This window comes from Tachypleus tridentatus, chromosome 12, assembly GCF_004210375.1.
Source record: "Tachypleus tridentatus isolate NWPU-2018 chromosome 12, ASM421037v1, whole genome shotgun sequence".
NCBI lineage: Eukaryota > Metazoa > Arthropoda > Merostomata > Xiphosura > Limulidae > Tachypleus > Tachypleus tridentatus.
Genome location: NC_134836.1, coordinates 22,856,972 through 22,883,791, shown reverse-complemented (window position 1 = coordinate 22,883,791; position 26,820 = coordinate 22,856,972). Strand labels below are relative to the sequence as shown.

General features: G+C 35.1%; 1 protein-coding gene across 2 annotated transcripts in view; it reads right to left on the bottom strand.

The window, feature by feature from the left end:
* Positions 1 to 24,354, bottom strand: part of LOC143235169 (cGMP-inhibited 3',5'-cyclic phosphodiesterase 3A-like) — a 167,943-nt gene extending 143,589 nt beyond the window's left edge. For both annotated transcript variants that reach the window (XM_076473060.1, XM_076473059.1), the window contains exon 1: positions 23,426 to 24,354. In XM_076473060.1, coding sequence (XP_076329175.1) covers positions 23,426 to 24,325 — 900 coding nt within the window. In that variant the 5' untranslated portion in view covers positions 24,326 to 24,354. The remainder of the gene's footprint in view (positions 1 to 23,425) is intronic.
* Positions 24,355 to 26,820: the final 2,466 nt, after the last annotated feature.

The window sequence follows — 26,820 nt, the reverse complement described above, 5'->3', positions numbered from 1 at the left end:
TTTCACATGTTTTGAAATGAGCTTTTATGTTTTTACAAGATAAACTAAGTTTGTTTTTTCTTTGTCTAACTGTTTAACAGGTCGCGTGGTTGAGCCACGTTTAACGGAAGACTAAAAAATAATTACACCGAGAACGATAACATTATCATCCAACTCTTTCGTGAGGTCATCATGTTATATTGCAAAATTTTAGTTTGAATATTATATAAAAGAGAGTTAAGTTTAGTATGTAACAGTATATTGGTTTTCAGTGTAAGATTGTGTCTTTTTGGTTTATTGTTTGGGTGTAATGTTGACAGACTCGCCCTTCTAAAATTGGATCAGTGCCTAACAGAATTATTATTTCCTCTTTGCGGGTGCTAGTTCCGAGAACTTCTCGTGCTGTGAATAAACAATAAGGACACAGAGAGGAAAATGGGGAATACGAAAATAAAACTTCTTTTTAACGTTATGCGCGCGCGCACGAACGCACTCACATTTATTTTGTACTCGTGTTTATCGTTTTACACGCTCCAAAGTTTTGCCACCACCCCGTCCCTAGAGATTAAAATTTTGTGTTACTATTAAATTGTATTTGGCAATGGCAGTTTGCATAATTAAATATCTCGCTGAAAAGCGTTTTAAAGCCCGACTGCCTTATTTTGAATTGAATATGAAGTCATAAATATGCTATTATCAATTTCCAGCGACTCTTTCTCTAAAATAAACATGTTGAATGGATCAAGTCTCAACAGTTTTAACTGCATTCATCATATTAGACATCGGTGTTTCTCAAATATCCGAGTTCCGACTGGCAACATAAGCGAAGTTCTCGCACGCTCTCACGATAACCCGATAACAACATTCTCTCCCGCGATTGAATAAATTCTATATAAATCTGATCAGTCTCTCTATTTAAAATTATTTATAAAAATGTGTTATATTCTCGAATCAAAACTCTGTGGAAGTACGGTTGAGAACTTTTAAGAATAAAATCAGAATAATTGAAACTTCTATGAAGCTGTGTAAAAGAGTTGGAGTGACTACTAAACTTTATGATGCTTTTCATAAAGATACAGCAGTTTTGTTTTGTTTTAAGCTCAGTACACTTGGTATTTTCAGCCTGTATGACAACTTACACGACCAGGTCAGAGGCCCCAAGATCCGGATACAGTTATCCCTGATGTAAGCCCAGTGATGGGGAGAATGGCAAGCAGTCAGCAACATCCGATATCTATACGACTACTACTAATCAAACAGTGGAATTAACTGTCACGCTCCCACAGTCGAAACTGTAAAGAATGTTCAACACCCTATTGCGGTTCGAACCTAGAACCTTTCGATTCGCAATATGTCACGTTAACCGTTAGACCACGCTCAATCCTGTTGGTTCTATTTCTCAAACAATCTTCGTTTTCGTTTTACTGGTCACGGTAAACAAAATGGAGACAGATGCGATACGGTTCATACTTGCCTATTAACGTAAAGTCACAGAAATGTGTTAATTAATGACACAAAATGAGCTGTGAATAGTCTGACTTGAAAATGTACCAGATGTCACTTGTTTCGATATGTCACTCGAATGAGTTCGAGTCAGAAAGAAGCAGTTTTACTAAGATTATAGTGTCTGTATTCGAAAATATAGAGCATTAGCTAAAAACACTAGTTAACTTTTTTTAACACAAAAATAAAGTTCATAACAATTAGTAAAAATGTACTGCAACCTCAACTTTCATAATGTTACGTCACATCACTGTTGGATGAAACAGATTAGAAAGACATGTCGGAACGTCCATAGTAGCCACTAGGTCAAAACAAGAAAAGTAAAGAGGAAATAACTGATCCTCAACTCAGTGTTATCCTACATCTTTTACTATAATCGTGAATTTCCAAACATACTTAAATAACTATTTTCTATTAAAAATGCCATAAATATCCACTATGGTGGCTCCATCTCTAGGAATAACGTTGTCGAACATTAGAAACGAGAGCATTGCGAGCTTTCACCTTAAACATTGCTAGACTGCGTGTATAACTTTAATATAAAAAAAAAACATGCACACAGGTATAACACTGCAAAACTTCGTAAAAATAAGAGGGGTTACAGGAAGGTTTTACGGGTTTAGTTCTTGGTTTAACTGGTTGATTACACAACCGTTCACAACTTTACCTGACCATGCAAGGCTTACCAGTTTGTTTAAAGCGGATTAATATTCCTCAAGTGAAATTACCGTAGTCGATAATTAACCCTACGAGTTCGCTATACCACAGTTTATAACGTTACGGATTTCGTTGCTAAGAAAATAAACAAGCACAATGCTTTCTGTTTCTTACATAAAAGATGTTGACAAGTTTAAAATAAAATACAAAATATTTATTTCCAGAAGGAAGACGTTGCTGTGAGAGTTTTTCATGATATTTCAGGTTCTCACGGTGCGACGTATTACTGGTCAGATACTGGTCAGTGTGAACTACTTTGTTACACATACAGTAGTCTGGAAGTATTCTGTAAAAATCAGATATTTTACATATCGTTTCCTGAGGGGTCGAGTGGCCAAAAACCAACAGGAGAACAGCGTATTCAGGTTTCAGTATTGTCCGAGCCGTTTTTATGGACGTTGTTGAAACTCCCCTGTCTGTGACATTTTGTGGACCCTCCAATTATATATGTTGTCCCTCTACGTATTAAGAAGTTTTACTGTAGTTAGTAAAGATGAAAATGAACTTCACTTCTATCTTCTCCTCGTTCTTAAAAATCGTTTATGAATTTGCTTTATAATTTACTTTATTCACTTTTGACCTGATCCATTCAGGGTAAGTCACGTATCTGTCACATCATTATTGTCCAAGAATTAAACTGCATAAAGAAGCCTATTTTAACACTAAGTGTAAGAGTTCTTCTAGTACCATCATATTCAAATAGAGGTTTCCGTTTTCTACGTACAATCGCATAAGATCTTATTATCTCGTCTTTATGTAACCAATAGAACATCGTTCAACTCATCTATCTTGTATATTTATCTCTGCTAAACATCGCCATTTTAGGTATAATATGCAGAACAAAACAACCAGCTCTACCTAGGAAGTAGATATAATTATACTATCATAACTAAACCCGATACAAATTGTGGGGTGTTGTTATGTTCTACACACAAAACTACACGTAAGATTTTCGGACACAAATAGAAAGGTAGACTGATGAAAAAGGTGTAATTGAGGAATCCTGGGAAGATTAATGACCCTGAAGAGGTTTTAGGTGCTAGGATTTAATCCCTTACTTATGACACTCCTGTGATCAGAGGTGTTACTTGCTATGGGGCTTCCCCTCTCAGACTTTCTAAATACAATACGATCCCATTTTAGAAGACCGAGATTTTCACAAATTAATAAACAATAAAAAAGGATAGAGAAAACGTCCATATGTTGACACAACTACCCCCTCCCTCAATCACCAAATTGAGGATTAGCTACTTTTCTATAACCAACACACAGACAGCGTTCGAGAAAAATGATTGCGTCTTCATGATGACGAGAAACCCACTTGAAGTCAAAATGCATCTCAGGACCGCTGGTGTGGGTATTAACACTTTTACCAAAATAGAGTAGAGAACAACTTTTCCACCTTCTTAGGTTATCTTCTGAGATAATTATTGTTATCTTCTGAGATAATTATTGTGTCTTCAGTTCTAACGTTAGAGTTCCTTCCTTGTATCTGTTAGGTCTACTTACACTAACCGGTAGACGAGAAGACATAACATGTATCAGAAGATCTCGAGGTCAAGTTCTTGTTAGGTTTTACCAGCAATAGTGTGTCGATCTTCCAGTAATTTCACACCAAGTTATTTTTCGTAGGTGCTAAAGGCGTTCTGACTTTTAATATTGCGAGCTTATTTTAATATTACATAAAAGAAAAAAACGATAGTAGGATACGCGGGACCAACGAGTCATTAAAAATACAGCGGGACAAACAAGTTATTAGCATTCTATGACAAGAAAATTCAATGCTTTTATTATCATGAAGAAATTCGAAAAATCACACGTTGTTTTTATATGAATTTTATTTCGCTAGAACCATCATTCGTAATAGTTATCAACCCACGTTAGTAATTATGCAGACTTCAGACATCAAATAATCTGTTTTCTTATTGAATTTATCTTTTGATCAAAAACCATGCACCATAAGAGAAAAACCTAAAGGTATACCTAAATATTATTAGGTATGTAGCCGTGGTAAGGGGCTATCAAAATTCGATAAAACTGGTACTCTTGGAACTCTGTAGATACCTACAAGTATCGATGGATATTAGTAAATCATACCGCAAGAGTTCTAAACGCAAATTACTTATTTAAGATATTACATTTTCGTGAAATATTCTCCCGACACAGTACCTTTGTAGCTTCTGCTTCCTAGCCATGCATTTAGGTAACAGGATTGTGACGAAATAAGATCAAATGTTTTTGTCTGTAAATATCTGCAGCTTAAGCAGTTTCATTCAAATACGAAATATTTAGCTAACGACGAAAACACTTTGAAATCGTGAACTTTGTTCCCTTTGTTGCAATGCACTTGCTTAAATTTTCTGGGTTTTAACATATATGAATAACCGAGAACAAAAAACATGTTGACTCGCAGGCTGACTTTCGAAGATTTTTTTTCTTCCATTTTGTAAAAGTTATAATCGACTCCAAGTGTTTTTGTCGAAGATGTTCGATTGTCGGTAAAATGGAGTTAAGTTGTCATAGCTACCGGTTCTTAAAACTTAGTTTCGTATGATAACGAGTGTATCTTATAGAAACAATATCGAAAACGACCTTTATATTAAGTCGAACAGCTATCATAATAAATCACATTCTTTATTGTGATCTGAAATTATGCTCTAGCAGAAACCCCACACTAGTAGAAAATTAGTGTGGGAGACATTTTTTCTAAAAAATGTTCTTTTTCCTCTATACGTAAAATTTAGGTAACTTATATGACCCTCCTCCGAAAAAAAAAAGAAGACACAACAGATTTTGTTTAGAATTAAGCACAAAGCTACACAATGGGCTATCTGTGCTCTGCCCACCACGGGTATCGAAACCCGGTTTTAGTGTGTAAGTCCGCAGACATACCACTGTGCCACTGGGGGGCACACAACAGATAGTAGATTTTAATGTATAAAGTTACCACAACATGCCCTCCCCCATATACACCCCTAATTACAACTAATATCAACCCACATCGTTTTTGTGTTCGTATTTAATGCATTCAAGTGTTCATATAATTTTAATTCTAAAATAAGGAATGACAACATATGTTTACTACTAAATTCCAGAGCTATATTTTCTGTTTCCCCAATACAAAAACTTATAATAGGGTGCTACACAAAATAAAGAACGGACAAAATATTGAGAAGTACAGAATTAATCCAAAGCAACAATTCTATGACAACAGCTACTATAATACAGGGGTTGGATATATTTTGCGTTGAAGAAACAATTACTGTCACAGGTAGGCAAATATAATAAAACCACGTATTCAATAAAATATTTCACAGTAATTACAGTAATAGAAATATTATAAGACAACTAACAGTCTAGAAAAGCTGGGGTAATCCACAAAACAGTTAATAACTAACAACACGAGATAATATTGTAAAATAATAGAGGATTCGTTAATCCATAGGAGGAGGCAGCCCCCTTTCAAATAGATATAATCAAGCCAAGGATTTCGCCTACAACTGACGAGCTTGGAATGGTGTGACGTGTTGCGAGCGAGCATGTTCGGTGACGGGACTCGAACTGTTTGATTTCGAGTGAAGTGCCTTAACCACCATTTCATGAAAGGCTTGGACAATACAGGATACTTCTAGTTATAAAAAAAAAAAAGGCAGGGAATAAGAAAAATAAGCAGTAGTTAAAAGATGGCTTACAAAATATCACTTGTCTGAGATGGAGCTAAAAGCCGCCTTCAGGGTTCACCTCTTTTAACCACTCGTGCCAGTAGTACCAATATATATCGTATATATTGTTTGTCTGTCAGTCAGGAAAACATAAAATGGACTCACATTAGAAATGTTTAAATGTTACAGTTTGTACTGTCGTGACATCAACAAGAAGCGCCAAGAACCAGGAGAAAAACTGACCTGTGCAAGTGCCACAAGTGAAAACCAAAAATCGACAGTTTTACTGTATCATTTTGGTCATTTACAACTAGACTGTTGAGGATATCTAGGTGGGAAGATTATTTCACTGTACATCCACCCATTTTATTTTTCTCCTTGGTAGGTCAATTAAACTATGGATTTAAATCCGAGAGATGGGTCCCTTAAAATGGTTGGGATTCCAATGAGTGAGAGCAGGACAGAAACGAAGTCTTGCACACCAAGATTGAATAGCGACTCAAACTAGCGAATTATTTTCCGCCTTCTCTATTGTACCCCTATCTCTGGTTCCACTAGTACCAAGGGTAGATACTGAATTAACCAATTTATTGTTCATAGATGGCAGTAGAGATCTGAAGCGTTGGAGAAAGACTCAATTGGCAGAATATTTTGTGATGACAAGAAACCCACTTGAAGTCCAAATATCTTGACTGTATATTTCAGCAAGAAACTCAGATTCAGGAAAATTCCTTCTCGACTGTAACTCCTCAAGAGAATCTCAATGTATTGGGTGGGCTACCCGGATGAATATTCTCCTAATGGGTTTTTGACTGAAGTCCACAACCCTAGGTAAGCGATGTTTCGACAAATATATCTCCGGATATTAATATCTTTACCAATTTCAGAGCTAGACAGTCCCTCTACACCCCTTTCTATATATAAAAGAATCTTAGAAAGACATCTTTTTTGAATTTAAAAATATTAAAATCAAAAGTCGACGCACAGAAACTGTAGAAGGTGGTAAGTCCATATAAACAGAGTCTAATTTGTTTGTTTATGAATTTCGCGCAAAGCTACATGAGGACTATCTGCGTTAGCCGTCCCTAATTCAGCAGTGTAGACTAGAGGGAAGGCAACTAGTTATCATGACCCATCGCCAACTCTTAGGCTATTCTTTTACCAACGAGTAGTGGGATTGACCGTACCATTATAACGTAACCCTACGGCTAAAAGGGCGAGCATGTTTGGTGTGACGGAGATTCGAACCCGCGATTCTCAGATTACGAGTCGAGTGCCTTAACCACCTGACCATGCCAGTCCATTTGGGAGGTAAACAGAGTTTGAAAATATCACATGCCGGCAGTCCGAGTTGTTTAAAATGTAATGTGATGATGGTTCCTTAAAAATAAGGAAATTTTTCTGTAATTTTTTTACATTCATCTTGAGAAGAATATTTAAGAAAAATAATACAACAAAGTTTATCTTCTGTACAGTATTAAAAACCCCGCATAGCATTTAGTGAAATTTAAATTTATTTATAGGCTTCCAATGAATAGTTGGAAATTTTCGTAGGTTAAAATTAATTATCCACTGAAAACTGTAAATAACTTTAATTATTATTCTGTGAAAAAAAAAAAGGAACTCCCCATAGATTATTTCTTACTATTTGTGTCAGGCAAATGATTACCACTCAAAGATTCATTCTTCAACATTCTTATAATGTCTTTCAAATTGGTACGAATAGTATAAACCACACAAAATAAGACTATGACCACAAACATTGGAGTTTGGAAGAGTCGACCGAAATGATGGGGAAGGGCCCTATTAGGATAAATGTGTCCTTCTATGTATCAGTTGAATCAGTTTCCAAGGAAAAGTATTAGCGTAGTCAAATATTATAATCACGGGTTGATTTCAGAGATTAACAATAGCCGAAAAAAGTGAGAACAAAAATCAGTCTCGGTTAATATGAAAAACAAAAGAAGAAACTAACAAACAACTGCTAGTAAGCAGTGTTACGAGACGTAATCTGGTGAGGAAGAAAAATGTTAAATTATTTATGAAGTTGCTAAACGAAATCTTGCACTGTAGCTTTACAGAATAGAGCAACAGCGTAAATGTGGTAGTTGCACAGTTATGTTTTAACCCTTCTTTGGGTGGGGTGGACACTGCTAAACTGTTGCGATTATTATGTGAGTTCTCCTAATTAATATGGATATAAAATAATTCCACCCCATCCCCATGATTCAGCTTGAATGCCTTGAAATGATTTGTACTTCGGTTGGTGGGTTAACAGTAGGTGGTTCTCAAAAAGGATAAAAAAAAAAACAGCTGCATTATTCATGAAATAAGAAAAAATGTGAAATTTAAAGCTTCCGATGCCTGGTGTAGTGAATAAAGAATTTCCTTAGAAAAACCTGATGGCAAGATAAAACCACGTGATCAACATAATAGCACTCAAGTTAATGTTAGCGCCTAACTGTCGCTCACATGAGCCACGTGCTAGGGGCTTTGGGCACAATACCCCAAGGAAGGTTGTTGAGCAAATGAATCGAGAAAAAATGAATTACTGTACTTGTGGGTTCTAGAGATAAACTTACTTTGACTCGCTCTTACTTGTACGAAGGAAGTTCGACCGCTGTCTTTATATGTGTGCACTGAGATGAATCTTAGTTATATTAAAATGTTTAACTCAATCATGCACTAACTATCAATAGCTGTAGATTTAGGACGATGTTCACTGTCAATAAATTTGTTATAATTATCTCTTTCTGACAGCAGTGTGTATTATAGTGTTCAAAATAGACGATTGTTAATTCCATAGCATTGTGTCACAAAAGTATTTCGAGTAAGCAATCGATTTATAAAATAGAAACCTCTATAGCATCCAGAGAAATCTGCTTAAAAATAGTTCTCGAATTAAATTATATGTCTGAAAACAATATTACCTCACATACACATATAAGCGAGTACCTCGTTTTCTTAAACCTGGTTACAGAAACCCAATATATTTCAGATACAAATACGAAACCTGCTAGTGTGGTTGATTAATTTATTCGAGTTCTGTCATTCAGAAGATTGAGGTAATAATACAGCAGGATGACTCCAGTTAATGTGTATACCACTAAGTCACGTGTATCATGTTAATAGTACAGCAGGACTCCAGCTCATGTTAATGTGCCTATCACCAAATCACGTGTATCAGAACTTGACTGGACTGAGCGTGAATTAGTTGTCGATGCAAGTTACTCACACTAATAACGAACCCAATAACTATTTTTTTCACTAACAGATGGTAGTCACAGCTCATCCATTGTAGTGGATTCAGTTGCAAGTTTATTGACAAGTTATCAAAATGTAAATACTCTATTGGTTATGGGTCTCTTAAACATGTTCGATTCGAAAAAATATATTGCGATTTTTCAAGCGAGTTTACTCAAAGTTCAAAAGTAGTTATGTACATAAAGAAGCTAAGAAATTGTACTTATTTGTAAAAAAACAAAAGAATGAAATTCCTTTTAGAAGAAATATACCCTAAAAGGGCCAATATTTATATAATAAAATATTAAGTTTGCCCTAAACAACTGTACATTTAACTAAATGATAATACAAATTTAAAACAAGGCAAGAAAATACTTCAAACTTGTCCAAAATAGAGTTTTGACATCCTCCCTGTGTATTTCATCCTTTGGAACGTCAAGGTTCACAAAATCAATGTTTTAAGTACATCTACACGCATTGAATATTTTGATATAAAACATGGTACACTTCCAGTTCTTTCTAAACACTCCCGCTGCAGTAATAATTATAAATAAATAAAGTTGTATTTTAAATTTATATTCTAAATATAGCTCTGGAGTGGTTCTTTTCTAAGACTTTTTGTTCCTCTCTAAACTATAATAGAATTGTTTATGTATCAACAAGTATATAAATTTGTTTCACATACACACAGCGTATGAGTCACTCTCCCGACCACGTGCTCTCTCTTTAGGGACTGTGTACGAAAAGGTCGCAGTACTGGAAGAAATTAACCTAATTAGCGAGTGTTTATATAGAACATTAGGTTCATTAGTACGATTTAACATTTTGGGGGAATTCAGTAAGATCTGCGATAATGAAAACTAGATATGATTTTTGAGTAGACTAGGAACCTTATACAGATAGAAAAAAACAAACAAATAAGTCAAGTTGTTCAACATTGTGAGATATGTTGGAAGTCACCAAAGGGAAAAAAAAGTCAGTTTTCACTGGAAGTTCAGTAATTTGTTTTACCTTCCTGTTCCAAAAATTATTTTTAATTGTCCTCCACTGTTCGGTAATAGAAAAATAAATAAATAAAACCTGACTTGGAACCAATGGAATCACTGATCTGGAGACGTAATTAGGTTGATGCAGGGTGTTCCACTGGGAGTATTTTCCACGGTAGCACGTTCCCGTTCTTGGCTAGTAAAGTAGGGTTACGAAGAAATGTTAAAATGGACCTCAGCTCTATATCCAAGTGTGTTTACGTGTTCCAACTCTCAAATCACCAAGAACTCACTTCCAGAGTCAACATGCTTATAATCAAATTGCTACGTTATCCCGTAAGTGTTTTAAGAATATTGGTTTACATGGGCGTCGTAGATACATAATTTATATTAACGTTCGCTTTTATGACGTAAAATGTTTAATGAAATTAGAAGCTTGGTTGTATTATTTCGAAGTGGAAATACTGCAGTGCATAACTTATATTAACCTTTCCTTTTTTTTCTCTGCGTGTGTGGGGTGTTGTTGTACACAAGACATAAAATTAAAGTGAGATACGAATGTTTATCCTACACAACACACGTATCATCATAAACACTTAGATACTGTATTTTACCGATAGTGTAGATTGCTGCATTTTAGGAAAAGCACTAAGAACGAACTTTGATGGAACAATTGACCCTTAGTGGACTTTAGGACAAATAAGTTGCACACTAACAAGGAAAGCTTCTACCCTATATAACAGCTTCTCTAAGTGTACAGAACATAGATGCATAAAAACATAATTATAAAAGGTCACAAAACTCAACCTCACCCGTGCAAAACCTAAAACAAAATGTAGCAATTGGATATTCCTCTCTTTTCTAAACCTGTTTTGTTTGGAATCTGATTACACTGTAATTACCTAGAACTTGTTGTACACTTGCCCAACTAGTGGTAATGGTTGAGTTGTTTTAGGTAACAGAGAAAACAATGGAATTTAATGGTTCAGATACCCTTATATATTATTATTTTCATTGGCAATAAAACGTCTAGGAATACTTTCCAATAAAGAAAATATACTTGTTCTCTGTCTTTGTCGGTATTTGGGTATAAAAGACCTGGGAGGGTCAGGTTCTTTTGACCTCTTCCTCCGTCCTTTTCGTTGATATACAGTTTCTGTTAAATGTACCTATAAATACTATATGAGGGTTATAGTAACCTGAACTTACTCCGGCCCCTCTCAGGGCACTGTCCATGCGTCATCTACATATAGATACTACTCCCATAATTATTTACACTTTCAATAGTTACAGGCTTAAATCAAGAACATTTATATAAATACCCTACAATGTTTTTTAATTAAGTCTAAAACTGATGTGAGCTTTAGTTTAACTTCGTGGCCTGTTTTTATTTCTTATATTCACTGGGAAAAGGTGCTTAAGACCATCATGTGTGTGTCGTGTTTGTTTAGTTCACATAACGAGTCATTTTTCTCCAATTTTTATCGAAATAATTTAGTGTACTATGTACGAGTCTGTTGTTGTTTTTGTGTTCGAGTATTTACGCATAAGATCAGATAAAGTTGCTCTAGGAACTTTGTATGTTGTTGTGAGTAACGTGTTCTATCTTGTTTGTAATTTGGTTTACACTAGTTTTTTTGTTAAGTTTATCCATGCTGGGGCTGCATAGTCAATTACAGGTTAGTTGCACATTTTGTAGATTTTTAATATGTTGTCGGCTGTTGCTCTACTGTTTTTACCAAAATTTTGTTCTAATATTATTTAAGTGGTTTATCCATGTTAATCCTAGAAACTGGAGAATGTAACAGTTTGAAAACGTGTTCCGTTCATGTATATATTTGTTTCTTGAAGACTATTTCAAATATCCCAATTTTCCATCATACTGTAACGCAGGTTATTTGATGACAAAGTTGAGGTCACCGTCAGTCTTAATTCAGGTCGACCTCACGGGTTCTCTAATCCAAATAGGCATGTATTAGTAACATTCAATATAATTTCAAGAGACCAAAAACACCTGAGAATAAACTTGATAAATATGTCCTTAACATTTTAGTTCGAAAAAGTTTCATTTTAGAGTCCATTAAACTACGCAGATCAGATTGAAATGAAACAGTCACCTACTATTTAATGTGCACTATTTAGCTAAACTTGAAATGTTTCTGATTAAGAAGTTAGCACACAAGAACACATACGAAAATTGTAATGGTTTTCAAACGAGACATTAAACTCGAGCGTTTCTGGGTCTCGTTTGACACCCACTAGAACTTGGAGAAACGATCACCTTGTTGAAAACTTACAGTGATGGTCCGTATTCTTTATCACATGTTCGTACCCGTGATACGATTAGCCTAGAAAACTGTGTAGAAATATGACAGTTCGTGTCTCTCAAATTGCGCTTAACATGCGATTTAAAGATTTAAAATATCCTTAAAAACGTTACTTCAGAGTGACGTGATCCGATTCGCAGTTGTACAACGAAACTGTTAAAAATTAATGAACCAAAATATTTGTGTCGAGAAATTAAATATTTGTGGGTTTACTTTGATTTCAAAGAACCTATTTAATAATAATATTTTATATAGTGACGTCAAAAGTTCAAAACTTGATTGTATTGCTTTCTGCGGTTTATAAAATGTTCAAAGTTTAGTATTTTGATCAATGTACTATAAACACAGGCACAAGTTCTATTTTAAACGTTTGCAACCGTTTGACCGGACATACATGCAAACACTACCCTTCTCTAATATTGAACTTATAACCCAGAAAAAAAGTAGCTAGTCAACAATATCTATCGCCAACTCTTCTGCTATTTTAATTGGATAGCATGATGTTTGAATATTGAATAATCCATCCACGGTCCCCAAAGTGCGAAGCGTGATTTTTTGTGGCAATAGGATGTAAACCATGGGTCCTCACATCACAGTCCAACATGTTAACGACTAGGTTAAACAGTAACACCTAGCAACAAGGGCTACGTTTCTTTGCCTAAATAGTTCATTAATAATTGGACACCCATTCTCCTCCTCAGACACTCATTCAACACGAGCCCGTCTAATTAAGTTTACCCTTTCTCCTTGCAATATCGACCAAGTTGCATTTCAAGTAACCTAGTTGCTTTTAACGTCAGTATTAATAAAATTCAGATGCCCTTTAAAATACTACCGACTAGGATCCTCTTAAGGAAACAAAATAAAAGTAACCATTAAGTAGCTCAAGAGTAAATATTTTTTTTTCCGTTTTGAATTATAAAAAATATTCATAAAGACGCTATTTCGAACTAAATTAAAATGGAATTATCTTCCAATAAATATAAAGATTATGTTAAATCCAGTTTTAATTAAGAAAATACACGCATGTTCATATTATTAAAATTACTTAAAACTTAATATCCTCTTTCTTTCTTTTTCGAGTGGAAATAATTGCTTGTTATTAACTGTATACCATATAGAAAATACCTGTCATATTTTTCTAAATACAAAATAGATATTGCAATTAATGTTGTTGTTTAAAATTAATTTAGAGATTCATGAACGTATTGCTATTACCCTTATTAATAAATCTGGTTGCAATTTTGGTGTTATATGTAAAAGATTTCATACATAAATGCTAAGTAGTGAAATTAATAGAAGTAAAATATTTACAAAAATTACATTAAGTAAAATATATTGTTATTAGTAACTTAAAACCATTAAATATATATTCTACGTATTTATACAATGTTTAATTACTCGAATTTCTTTAGAACCGACCATTTCCTTTCTTAGCTATGAGGGCACCACCTCATACATTAAAACATATTTATAAGATTTCGTTAGCCTTAGACATAAACCAAGTTATTTATAAAGACGAGTTCACTAAAATTTAAGGTAAAATATCAAAATTCTAAGAACAGGTCATTAAACTGGTAAAGTGATATTCGTTTGGGAGCTAATTTTATCTCGGATATGATTAATTTGTATTTGTACTTTTATGAAACAAGAAAAGAAACCGAGTTTATATGCTTTTGTCTTCTGTTATATTGATGACTTGATTTCTATTAATAATAAAAAAACTTTGAACTCGTTTAAATCTCTCCAACAAAACTCATACTGCAATGAAGAAACAATAGCAGTGATCCAGCTTTAAACATAGTGTTCGTAGAAAGCAAAGTGCAATTAGTCATTTGTGATAACAGATAAGAACCAGTTAACTTTCCCTTCCTCGATACCTACCATATATCGTGTAGCTACGTCTATCTTGTTATGAGGCGTAGTCATCTCCCATTTAAATATATATATATATTTTACCCGTTTGTAATAAGAGCATTTCATTTATACATAATGATGAAGTGTTAGGATATAATTAAAAAAAAAAGTTAGAAAGGTTTGGGAAATTATTTATTATATTATATACACACACACTATTTTGTTTTGTTTCTTTTAACTTCGTGCAAAGCTACACGAGGGCTATCCGCGCTAGCCGTCCCTAATTTAGAAGTGTAAAACTAGAGGGAAGGCAGCTAGTCATCACCACCCACCGCCAACCTTTGGGCCATTCTTTCACCAATTAATAGTGGGATTGACCGTCACATTATAACGCCCCCACGGCTGAAAGGGCGAGCGTGTTTAGTGCGATCGGGATTCGACCCTCAGATTACGAGTCGAACGTCTTAACCCACCTAGCCATGCCGGGCCAACTACAATTATTGTAAATGAAATAAGTAATTTTATTTTAACTCATGAGGACACTAGTACTTCAAGGACAATAAATTATATATGTATACTAGCATTAACTCGTAATTTGCAACTTGAAAGGTGAGATGGTTCAATACAGCAGACCGAAAGGGCCAGCTTCAGGTAGCTAGGCTTACCTCAGCTTATAATTGAACAAGATTATTAAAAATAGAGGAGAACAACTGTTTGATTCTTACCAAAATATTTAGGTTCTGTTCTTCCCGTTATTTGGTAATAATCGTCTAAAGCTGTGCGAATATGTGAAACAAACTGATGACAATGAACATACATTCTTACCCCATCTCGTAGTTCCCACAGTAACGAAGCCAGTTTTGTATCACACACTTTGGTACTTTCCATGGACTGATAGATATTTCATTGTTCTAAGTTTCCATAGGACAGATGATTCTACATTGCGAGAATATGACAGATATGTAGTGTAATAGGATTGCTTCGACTCCAGTTTTTCTCGGTCATTTGTCTCAGTAAAATAACTATTGTGAATGTCTGGATTATAGGTCATCATCAACTTTAAAATCTGTTTGTTGTTGTTTGTCTTAATCAATGCCACACGAAAAACAAACAACTTTCAATGCCTTACAAGGTGAATTATTATCTTCAGTAATCATAACTTTCTTCATGTTGATCCACATATTTTGATGGTTTCTGGATCTTTCAAACCTTTTTTTTTCCTACACCGGTATTTAGTTTCGATAGGAAGAACCAAAATCCCATTCTTCGAATCATTAAGCCTTTAGTTCTAAGTTGTTTAACCTTGAACCAAATAAATAGGCGCTATGTGTGTCGTCTGTAATTACACACCACTACACAGGTATATGCAAAAATACAGGTGACATAGGTATCTAAATGTCACAGAAACATTGTATTACTTCCGTAAGCGATCTACGTCAAACTAACATGAGTTTCACATGATTAGATAAGTTTGGAATATAAACACTTTCGCTCTGCCTATAGTATATTCTTTTACTCTAAACTTCTTAAGAACTAGGATATCCTAGGACGGTAGACAAGTTTCTACAGCAAACCATGTTTATTTAGGTAATCAAGAAACATGTCCACCTGGTCAAATACAGTAAATGTACTATACATTTCGTTTATACATTAAAGGTTTAAATTATTTACGAAATGCTTACAACCAAATATTTTCGTTATCACACAAATACCATAGGGCCCAAACTAGACCCTACAATAACTCCATTTATTTAAATTTCCTAAGCAGTTACTACATGGTCAAAGTTTAACTCTTTAAAACTGTCTTTCAAGATGTATTCATCACAAAATCACAAACAATTCTGGCAATTTCCAATTATAACATCCAATATTTCATACGTTGGATCTCATTAGGAAAGTTGGTTTGTATATGTCTAATATATAATTATATAATTATTCGTTTTCTTTAACTTCTACAGATATACTCAGCTTCATTTTTTCAGATTTCGATTATTTTTGATGCAAAATTTAACATTTTATTTTTTTACAAATGTCAATAATCTTGGCCTTTATTTAAAACTACAACTAATCTTTTTCCTGAGTTTAGTGATTATATTTTAACTTACCTAATAAATACCTACGTTACCGATAAACTACTTTTCTTTGGTTTAGGGTGAAAATGCACACGCGTAAATCATTAAAACCCGAACTAGAAATGGGTGTACATCATAGAAGGTTTTGTCTGTACTGATGAATAAGTTGTACTCCTTAAAGTCGAGTTATGTACCAAAATTCAAAACCAACCAGATAATCGTGGACTCAGATTTTTATGGGAAAGAAGAAATATTAATTTTCTGAATAAAACTTTTACTATATGTCATTTGAATTATAATTGGATAAGTTTATGATGACATCGAGACTGAAAATAGTTTGTTTTTCCTTTAAATCTATTTATTTTTTGTGTTAATCTTATTTTCAGCAAAACTTGTTTCATTCATAAAAAAAAAAAAGATATAGAACATTAACTATTATTTAAATGCAACCTTTGCTTAATTAGTATTTTGGTTTAACTTTGTGACGCTTTATGTTCAACCAGACTATAAAAACAATTTTCTGGTTCTTTTAATCATGTTCATTTATTCAATCGAAAAGTCAGTATTAATTCATATAATTCCATTTTACTCCAAAAGTCTAAACTTAGTTCATAATTACTTAACTTGAGGCTTCACATTTTCGAAATACCTTTACTATACCTTTCGTGGATAGCACGCATTTACCAATTTTTGGGGAATTCCACATGACCTACATTTCTAAGAAATTCCAGTCAGGATAAGAATTTGAAGACTAACAACCAACAACAAACATTTCCTAAATCCCTCCTGAGGGAGGCCCAAAGACCACTTGGAGGGGTCACATGATTTAACCACTCGCGCCACTGCACAGGTATGTTGTCAGTCAGTCTAAATACCAAAATAAGGAATATTTAACGGTGTACTTTGTACTGTCGTGACGTTAGTAAAACGTGCGCATACCATGAATCACGAGAAGAATTATGCTGTAGGCTACAACATCGCTTGACATGAATTTGAAAAGCAAGAAAAAAAATATTTGTCACTCTTACTCACCCTATTACTTTTAAAGATATGTTCAACCTATTACAAATAACAATAAATTGATTTCATATTTAAGTTACACAGTATCTTCTTCCACCTCTTAAAATTATATTTATATAAAACCAAAACGATTAAACTTTCTTCATCAATAACTTAACATTAAAATGAAATTTATTTACTTAACTACACGAGATTTCGATTACCTAGCAACCAGTTTCAAGTGGAAGAAAAAGAAGTGTGACAAAACACACTAATTTTTGATAACCTATCAAGTGTCTTATTTTCCCATTAAACTCTAACTGAGGTCACCGATACTTGATTGTCTCTCCAGTTCCAAATGTTGTAACTAAACTATCATTTCTTGAGTAATGAATTTAAGAAATGTGTGCACCGATACTTGATTGTCTCTCCAGTTCCAAATGTTGTAACTAAACTATCATTTCTTGAGTAATGAATTTAAGAAATGTGTGCACCGATACTTGATTGTCTCTCCAGTTCTAAATGTTGTAACTAAACTATCATTTCTTGAGTAATGAATTTAAGAAATGTGTGCACCGATACTTGATTGTCTCTCCAGTTCCAAATGTTGTAACTAAACTATCATTTCTTGAGTAATGAATTTAAGAAATGTGTGCACCGATACTTGATTGTCTCTCCAGTTCTAAATGTTGTAACTAAACTATCATTTCTTGAGTAATGAATTTAAGAAATGTGTGCACCGATACTTGATTGTCTCTCCAGTTCTAAATGTTGTAACTAAACTATCATTTCTTGAGTAATGAATTTAAGAAATGTGTGCACCGATACTTGATTGTCTCTCCAGTTCTAAATGTTGTAACTAAACTATCATTTCTTGAGTAATGAATTTAAGAAATGTGTGCACCGATACTTGATTGTCTCTCCAGTTCTAAATGTTGTAACTAAACTATCATTTCTTGAGTAATGAATTTAAGAAATGTGTGCACCGATACTTGATTGTCTCTCCAGTTCTAAATGTTGTAACTAAACTATCATTTCTTGAGTAATGAATTTAAGAAATGTGTGCACCGATACTTGATTGTCTCTCCAGTTCTAAATGTTGTAACTAAACTATCATTTCTTGAGTAATGAATTTAAGAAATGTGTGCACCGATACTTAATTGTCTCTCCAGTTCCAAATGTTGTAACTAAACTATCATTTCTTGAGTAATGAATTTAAGAAAGTTGTGTGTAACGAGCAGAGTTTGAAATAATTTTAAAATTTGTTACGAATGAGTTAGATTTTGATCATGTTGTAGTAATTGTTAGCTTTTACATAGAATCTCTATTTATTAATATACTATTTGGATGAGAACACTGATTTACAATAAGAAAAGTAACTTTGAAGGTATAACTAGAAAATATTTCATAAAATGTGAAAAGATATATAAACCAAGAGATGAACTTAGCATAGTATCTGGTTAGGCACTTTTACTGGCGAACGTGTTTTGTATTATGGAAAGATTTGGTTACAATAATGTCCCAAAGAACTTAAACCATTAGGATATAATAATGTGAACAATATGTTTACTGTACTTAGGAATGAAAAAAAAAACTAAAAATGTATTCATAACCTAAGTAAAAAATATTGAATTCACTGTGGAGAAGAAAAATTGCATTCTTGAACACCCTAGTTATAAAAATAAAAAAGGTTTACGGTACATTCCAGTTTTAAAATTTGTAAATTTAAATTACATTTCAACTATATATATTATGGTAATGAAATTCAAATACAATCTAGTTAAATTCTGGTATACAGAGCCGATAGACGTACCAACAACACTGAACTAATCAGAAAAGAGACAAACACGATCAGTGTTACCTAATAAAGAATGATCTTCTAATAAAAGTGATAGTAGCATAATCAATAAACTAATCGATCTTCTCAGAAAGTGTCGTAACGTATATAAAACAAAACTTCATACATTCACCAGTAAACATGTCGTGGAAACAACAACAAAACAAAGACATGGCAACGTTTATCCACAAATAGATCTTCGAGTCATCCTTAAACCCATCAGGATAAGTAACGAAGTTGTGTTTAAATTCAGAATAGGGGCCAAAACAGTTCGAACTTATGTATACATGCAATGAGTTATCTACAGTGTGGGTGGGTGAAGGAGTCGACATCAATAACATTAGTGGCGGGTGTTAAGTAGTACTGTCTACAAAAATTTGCAGAAGTATTTAAACATGGACCGGAATGTAACGATAACAGTCGAGCAGTTTGGAATAATTGGGACTACGGAAAATACACGACACTGGCTGTTAACCTCAAAACAGGAAATAAATACAATATAATGGAAAATAAAACTATTGGTTAATAATTAACGCTAATTTCTATGCATTTCCCCGTTGAAATCTTAAGTGTATTTGACAATGGAAATGTTTCAATTTATCTTAGAGTGGCTAAGAAATTGTTTATAATATATGCAGATCTTTTAGTGGTAAAGAACTTCAGATGGGTTTTGTTTGCACACAAGGTAGTCAAGATGGAAAAGTAATTGGTGAACATTAACTCTAATAGAATAACAGGATTTTCCAAATACCATTGTAACGTACTCAAAAGTTCAGAGGGCGAATTTGCTTTTAAAGTAACAGGATGTGAACTGCGGAAGCAAAGACACACAGTCCAACAAGGTACCTACTGGAACACACTCGGATTTTACAGATATGTAGTTAATTCGAGAATGTTATTTTGATTTTACGAATTATCTAGTTTGGTACAAAACAAAATTGAAATACATCTTTAATTCCAAAGCTTTACATGCAACGAAAACCCGAGTTCAGAATAATATATAAAGAAATATTGGCGAGCAGCTAACACTGGGGGATTTTATTGTGTTTAACGTTTGTATTTGTCAGGTTAATTTACCATTTCCAACTAAATGATGAAGTTGAAAACTTAGCGTTTGCTATATATTTTAACAACTTGAATATTTCATATAAAGACGAACATACCCGACCAGCCGAATACTCACGAGCATAAAATGTATATCAAATGTGAATTCAGTTTCTGAAGCTTAAATAATCACATTATATAAACTTATTCGAGAAGTAGGTTAGCAGCATCTTCGAGGTTTATTCAGTTTCATATTAATTTTCGTAGGATTTAATAGACATTAAATAGTGAATTCCACAGATTACATGAACCTGAAACTTGAGCCAAGGCTAAGATTACTTTAAGAAATTCAAAACTCTGAAACAGCGTTAAAAAAAATCTGGACTCTGATCAACAACGTTTCTTTCTTCATTGAGAGTTTAAAACAAACTAGGTCTACCGAAGGTTTGATGTACCCGTTCTGCTTTATGACTGGAAGTCTCAAGTAATATGAAAGACTTAGAATTATGAATTATTTAATAAACTAAAAGAACAATGTAATACAGCAGGGTTCACTGCTTACTTTCTTTAGTGCAGAGCGAGCGCCCTTAAGAGCCATTTCTTTATACTGATTACATTGAATAGAAGACACTGTTATAAGTGGTTGTTTTTGAATTTTGTGCAAAGCTACACGAGGGCTATCTGCGCTAGCCGTCCCTAATTTAGCAGTGTAAGACTAGAGGGAAGGAAGCTAGTCATCACCACCCACCGCCAACTCTTTGGCTACGCTTTTACCAATGAACACTGGGATTAACCGTAAAGTTATAACGCCCCCACGGCTGAAAGAGTGAGCATGGTTAGTGTGACGGGGATTCGAACCCGCGACCCTCAGATTATAAATCTAACGCCTTAACCCAGCTGGCCATGCCGGGCCCTGTTATAAGTGTATGAATTTTTACCATTAAAACTACGTTATTCACCACTTCTCTAGGTTAATTTATACCATGTTCAAACGCCTTAGAGCTGAATTTATCTTCTGATAAGGTTCGGTGTTTTACTCCTAGTTGTACATGTGTCACCAGCGAAATGACACGTTTGTTTTGAAACTGTAGAGTGTAGATAGAGATGGTCAATAAAAACCCATTGTTCTTGGTTTAAGTGACGAGTAAAGCCTAAGTCAGGTTCGGACTAGAAATTGAATTAACAGGCCACGTCACCTGCATCACTTGTCACTTATAATGTTTAGACTTTATATTGTAATGTTCACCCTATAGCAACTTTTAGCTTTACCATTACTATCACACTTGTTTTCATTTTTTTTCTTATTGTCTGAAGGTTTTATACTTTTTTATACAAGTTGTTGAATCACTTCCCTTCAATTATTGTTGATTCTCACACATTTCAACCAACTTAAACAACAACTGTCAACCTAGAAAGGTTGAGGTTATATTAACTACTTTAGGACCTCAACACATTGTTAGTCTCGACCTTCTTCGGTCATCATCAGATTCAGAAAGAAAGAAAGAGGTAACTGACCGATAGCTGACCACATGTTTGAAGGGGGTCGTGTATGGAATGTAGGGATGTAGAGGGCGTGCTTAGATGTTTGATCGTATTTATTAATATAGGAAGCCTTACTTATACAGCTCAAGCCCAAAATAAACCAATACAAACGAACACCTTCATACCTATATTAATAAATACAATCAAACATCTAAGCACGCCCTCTACATTCCTACACTCAATTACACATTGTTAGTTTATGTTCCCACCTCCGGACATGTTTTATATCTGACGACTGAACACTGATACTAGCCTCGCATATTGCACTGTAGAAGACTTAATCGCAAGACTGTCATATCCAACCTCTTTCCATTTCATAATCCATCAAGTACAGGTGGACGACTATTCCATTGCTCTAGTTTCAACAGATAAAGCTCATTCATTCTACCCGATGTTGCGGCTTGCGCCTTTTTCAAGGGTATATGAACGTTTCAGGTTACAAAACGGTGTAAGCTGAAACGTCGGATAAAATAAATATTTAACTTAGTACATTATAAATACAATTAGTAAGTTTGTAAGTTTTGTTCTGTTGTATTAATTTTTGGTTTGTTTTTGTTTCTTTGACGAACCAACTGTTACGTACAGATGCTACAAGAGTTAATCCACAGAGTTGTTACAAAGAGCTGTCTTCCAATAGGATGGAGAACCACACCAGTAGTTAAGGTACTCGACTCGTAATCCGAGTTTTGCGGTTTCGAATTCCTGTCGCAGCAAACATGCTCGCCCTTTCAGCCATGGGGGCATTATAATATTACAGTCAATCCCACTATTCGTTGGCAAAAGAGTAGTCCAAGAGTTGGTGGTGCCTTACCTGTAGCCGTACACTGCAAAATTACAAAGGCTAGCGCAAATAGCCCTCGCGTAGCTTTGGTGCGAAATTCAAAACAACCCGTCCCACTTAGCTCGAATTATTGTGTTTTAAAACCGAAGTGTTCCAGAGCGGTGTATTGGTAAGAGATGACCTATCAAAGAGCCTGTTCGATTGACCATTTTAACCACTTTAGATCATCTCTGGGTTCTGTTTGTTTTGTTTTTTTGACAAAAGTCTATCATAAACTACGACACATTGAACTGAAATACCAGATTCGTGATGCTATTTTATTCATCCATACTGACGGGTTGGAAAATGTTTATCAGAAACTGAACGTAGAATCTGATTGATTAATTAATTAATTATAGTGAATGATGGAAGACACGTAAAAATCTATTAATTATTACAATTAAAACTTACAAGTCTACTACTTGTCTTAACATTCGTTTTTGTTGTTATCTCAACTAACAGTAATGTTATTCAATTGTTTTTGGTTTATGCATTTTCGGACACCGTGTATTTATTTTGACGTTCTGAATTACGTTTTACTTATGTTTTATACGTGTTTTTTAATGGTCGAAAATGTAGGTACACGTACAGAACTTGTCTATACAACAACTACTCAGATTTGACAAGTTAGAAGTTATTTTCAAGAAAAGTTCGGTTTACCTTTCGATCACACTTAAGTTTTAACGCAAACAAAATTTTTAAAAAATATTTCGGAAAACACTTCAAATTATTGTGCAGTTGCTACTCAGTTTTCATTAAGTGATTTCAGTGATAAACAATATTTAATTATCGAGAACGCTTGGTATCGTTAAATAAATGTTTCAAAACTAGTCCTACCTGTCCGTAGTGATATCTAGGGAGAGCCGGAAGAGAAATACGCCGGGATTTCCCGTTACTGATGGCATGTAACCCGGCATAGCTGGAAGTTCGACGTCGGCGAACAGCTAGTATCTTCCCGTCCTGAGTGATAAAGGATGCAATAGGAGGGCGCAGAATAGTTTCGGTATGCTTGGCCAGCAAAACACCACATAGTCCACACGCGTTGATCATCAATGGTGTCCCATAAGCCGGTAGTTCAGAGACGCACGACAATGCCAAGATACGAACAAGAGTAAAGAATGATACTATATCAACACTTAGTCGACCTGGGAGATTGGCTATGGCGGCAGCCCCTGCCAGAGAGACCATATAAATTAGGAGCTGTCCCACAAGTGCTATACTTAAACCGTTAGTGTTCTCTTTTCCCGATGTTACGCTTAAAGTTAGATCATCCGAATCTAGAGTGTCAGCAGTATACTTGTAACTGTCGTGACAAATACACCGACCAAAGATTTCACCTAACAAGCCTGCAAAAAACAGGAAATAAAAACTTGTAGCGTCGATTTTCTTCCGATTATACAAAGCTAACATATAATGTGCACAAACGACTGAAAAGAGAGGAACAACAAATTGACAAAATCGCCGAAAAATGTCTGCTAGATCGCAAGCTAGAACGACGTAAGCCAAACAACAACAAACTACTGTACTAGCGCCGTATATTAAGGCCGTGTGCTCCGGTAAAAGTTCGAGATTCGGGACACCCAACCAGCTTAAAATGATACTATATTTTTGCCCTTCGAGAGGTTTAACCAGCACTTTTACGTAGCCGTTGTTGTCGGGTAGATCCGAATCGGAATGCTGGTCGTTCTTACGAGTAGAAGCGCGTGCAGCAGGAATACTAGCGTTACAAGAAGCCATGACTGCCTCTCAACATCCGCTCATCCTCTATGATTCGTCTGACAACCGAGTCCTTCGTACGTTCTCAAAATGCACAATACAGAGCGCAAAGCATGCTGGGAGGACAAGTTGACCTTCACAAGTAAGGGAAAATAATATCGCGGCCGGCAGTAGGTGTGATATAGATGATGCCGATGACCTCAGCCTCGTCAGTTTATTGTTACTGTAATCTTAACAATGAAATCTCGATTAACGAGAGAGGTAGGTGCGATAAACACGTGTCGAGATAACATGTTTTTTTTCGAATAAAACACGTGATTATGGTTCAAAGAACTAAGAAGTAAAACCAAAGGGAAATGGGAAAAATGCATTATAAATATATTTGTATACTTAGTGCCAACAAGGCCTTTCGCCAAACACAGAATGAGACAATTTGAGAAGAGATAGTTCTGGAATAATTAGATGGATTTTAGATATGGACCACAGGCGCTGCGTTGATCGGAGTTCATTTTTCAAAGTGTTACTGTAATTGGGCCCATATATCGTGGGTTTGGCGGGCAGGCTTAGCTAAATTCTGTTCATCTGACCATTTCTTTACTGCTTTAATGTTGCTTTGTCTTGTTTAAAATTAGGTAAAATAGCAAAGAAATGAGGAATTATTTATTTACGCTGAAAATTTGTTTATTTAGGTCTTACAGTTTGTTTTTTGGAATTTCGCACAAAGCTATTCGAGGGCTATCTGTGCTAGCCGTCTCTAATTTAGCAGTGTAAGACTAAAGGGAGGGCAGCTAGTCATCACCACCCACCGCCATCTCTTGGGCTACTCTTTTACCAACGAATAGTGGGATTGACCGTCACATTATACACCCCCACGGCTGGGAGGGCGAGCATGTTTAGCGTGACGCGGGCGCGAACCCGCGACCCTCCGATTATGAGTCGCACGCCTTACGCGCTTGGCCATGCCAGGCCAGGTCTTTCAGAGACGCTTCATTAAATATTAACATTTTTTTTTTCATTTAGTCGGAAAACGTCCAAATATTTACAAAATAACTACGGGGTCGTAGGGGGTTAGTAAGCTCGTATAGTAAGGTTATTCAATCACCACAATCTCACTGTAAGTGATTGTGATACAAGTTTAGTCTTTCTTGTCTTAAATTCTAACATCTTTGTACATGTAAAGGGCGGGTTCGAATCCCCGTCACACTAAACATGTTCGCCCTTTCAGCCGTGGGGGCATTACATTATACGGTAACGGTCAATCCCACTATTCGTTGGTAAAAAGAGTAGCCCAAGAGTTGGCGGTGGGTGGTGATGACAAGCTGCCTTTCCTCTAGTTTAACACTACTAAATTAAGGACGGCTAGTGGAGATAGCCCTCGCGTAGCTTTGCGCGAAATCAAAAACCAAAAACAAACAAACATGTGAAGGTAATTGGCGCTGAACGTACATTATGGTGGTATAAAAATATCTACTAAACTAAGGCACTTCATAAAACTATCAAACATATTTTGTTTTTAACCAATTACTCACAATCGATCTTCTGTAAAGAACTGTGAACACTTTGTTTGTGTGTGTTTTAATCGTTCTTCTCATTATATATAAAATATCGTAAAACCTTTTTAGTGTTGTAATCCTACAGGTTCGCCGCAGAGCCGCCAATAGGGCCTTTTTATTCGTTTACAGTTCCAAAGTTTCTTTAGGTAGGATTAGTATTAAAATTTTAATGTGATTTCTGACATACAACTGAAGCCAGTAAGTACTGATTAGTGTATCAGAGGAATAATCGATGACTGAATTGGCTCGAAAAGCAAAAACTCACCCTTATTTTGTGTGAAACATTACCACAACACAACATCTGGTGAAAACAGAACAATGTCATTTTTATAAGACAAGAGGCTGCAGAACTATATTGACTCAACTTTATTAGGTTCTAGCATAGTATCCCGTGTTATCCGATTAAGCGATTGTTCCTGTTTTACATGTTTAAGGTCTGTTTGTTTTTTTTTTGAATTTCTCGCAAAACTACATGAGGACTATCTGCGTTAGCCGTCCCTAATTTAGTAGTGTAAGACTGGAGGGAAGGCAGCTAGTCATCACCATCTACTGCCAACTCTTGAGATACTCTTTTACCAACGAACAGTGGGATTGACCGTCACATTATAACGCCCCTATGGTTGAAAAGACGATCCTGTTTGGTGCGACAGGGATTCGAACCCGCGACCCTCAGATTACGAGTCGAGCACCCTAACCACCTAGTCACGTTTAAGGAAATATTAACTTCCATTTCATAACCTTCTAAAAATCTTTGCACCTCAAGGCGCGCCATGAGCAGGTGGTTAAAGCGCTCACTCATAAATATGAGGGCCGCGAGTTCAAACCCCAGTCACACCAAGCTGTCGGGGTGTTATATAGTTGTGGTCAATTCCACTATTCGTTGGTAACAGAGTAGCCCAAGAGTTGACGTTCGGTAATGATGACTACCTGCTTTCCCTCTAGCCTTCCCCTACTAAATTAGCT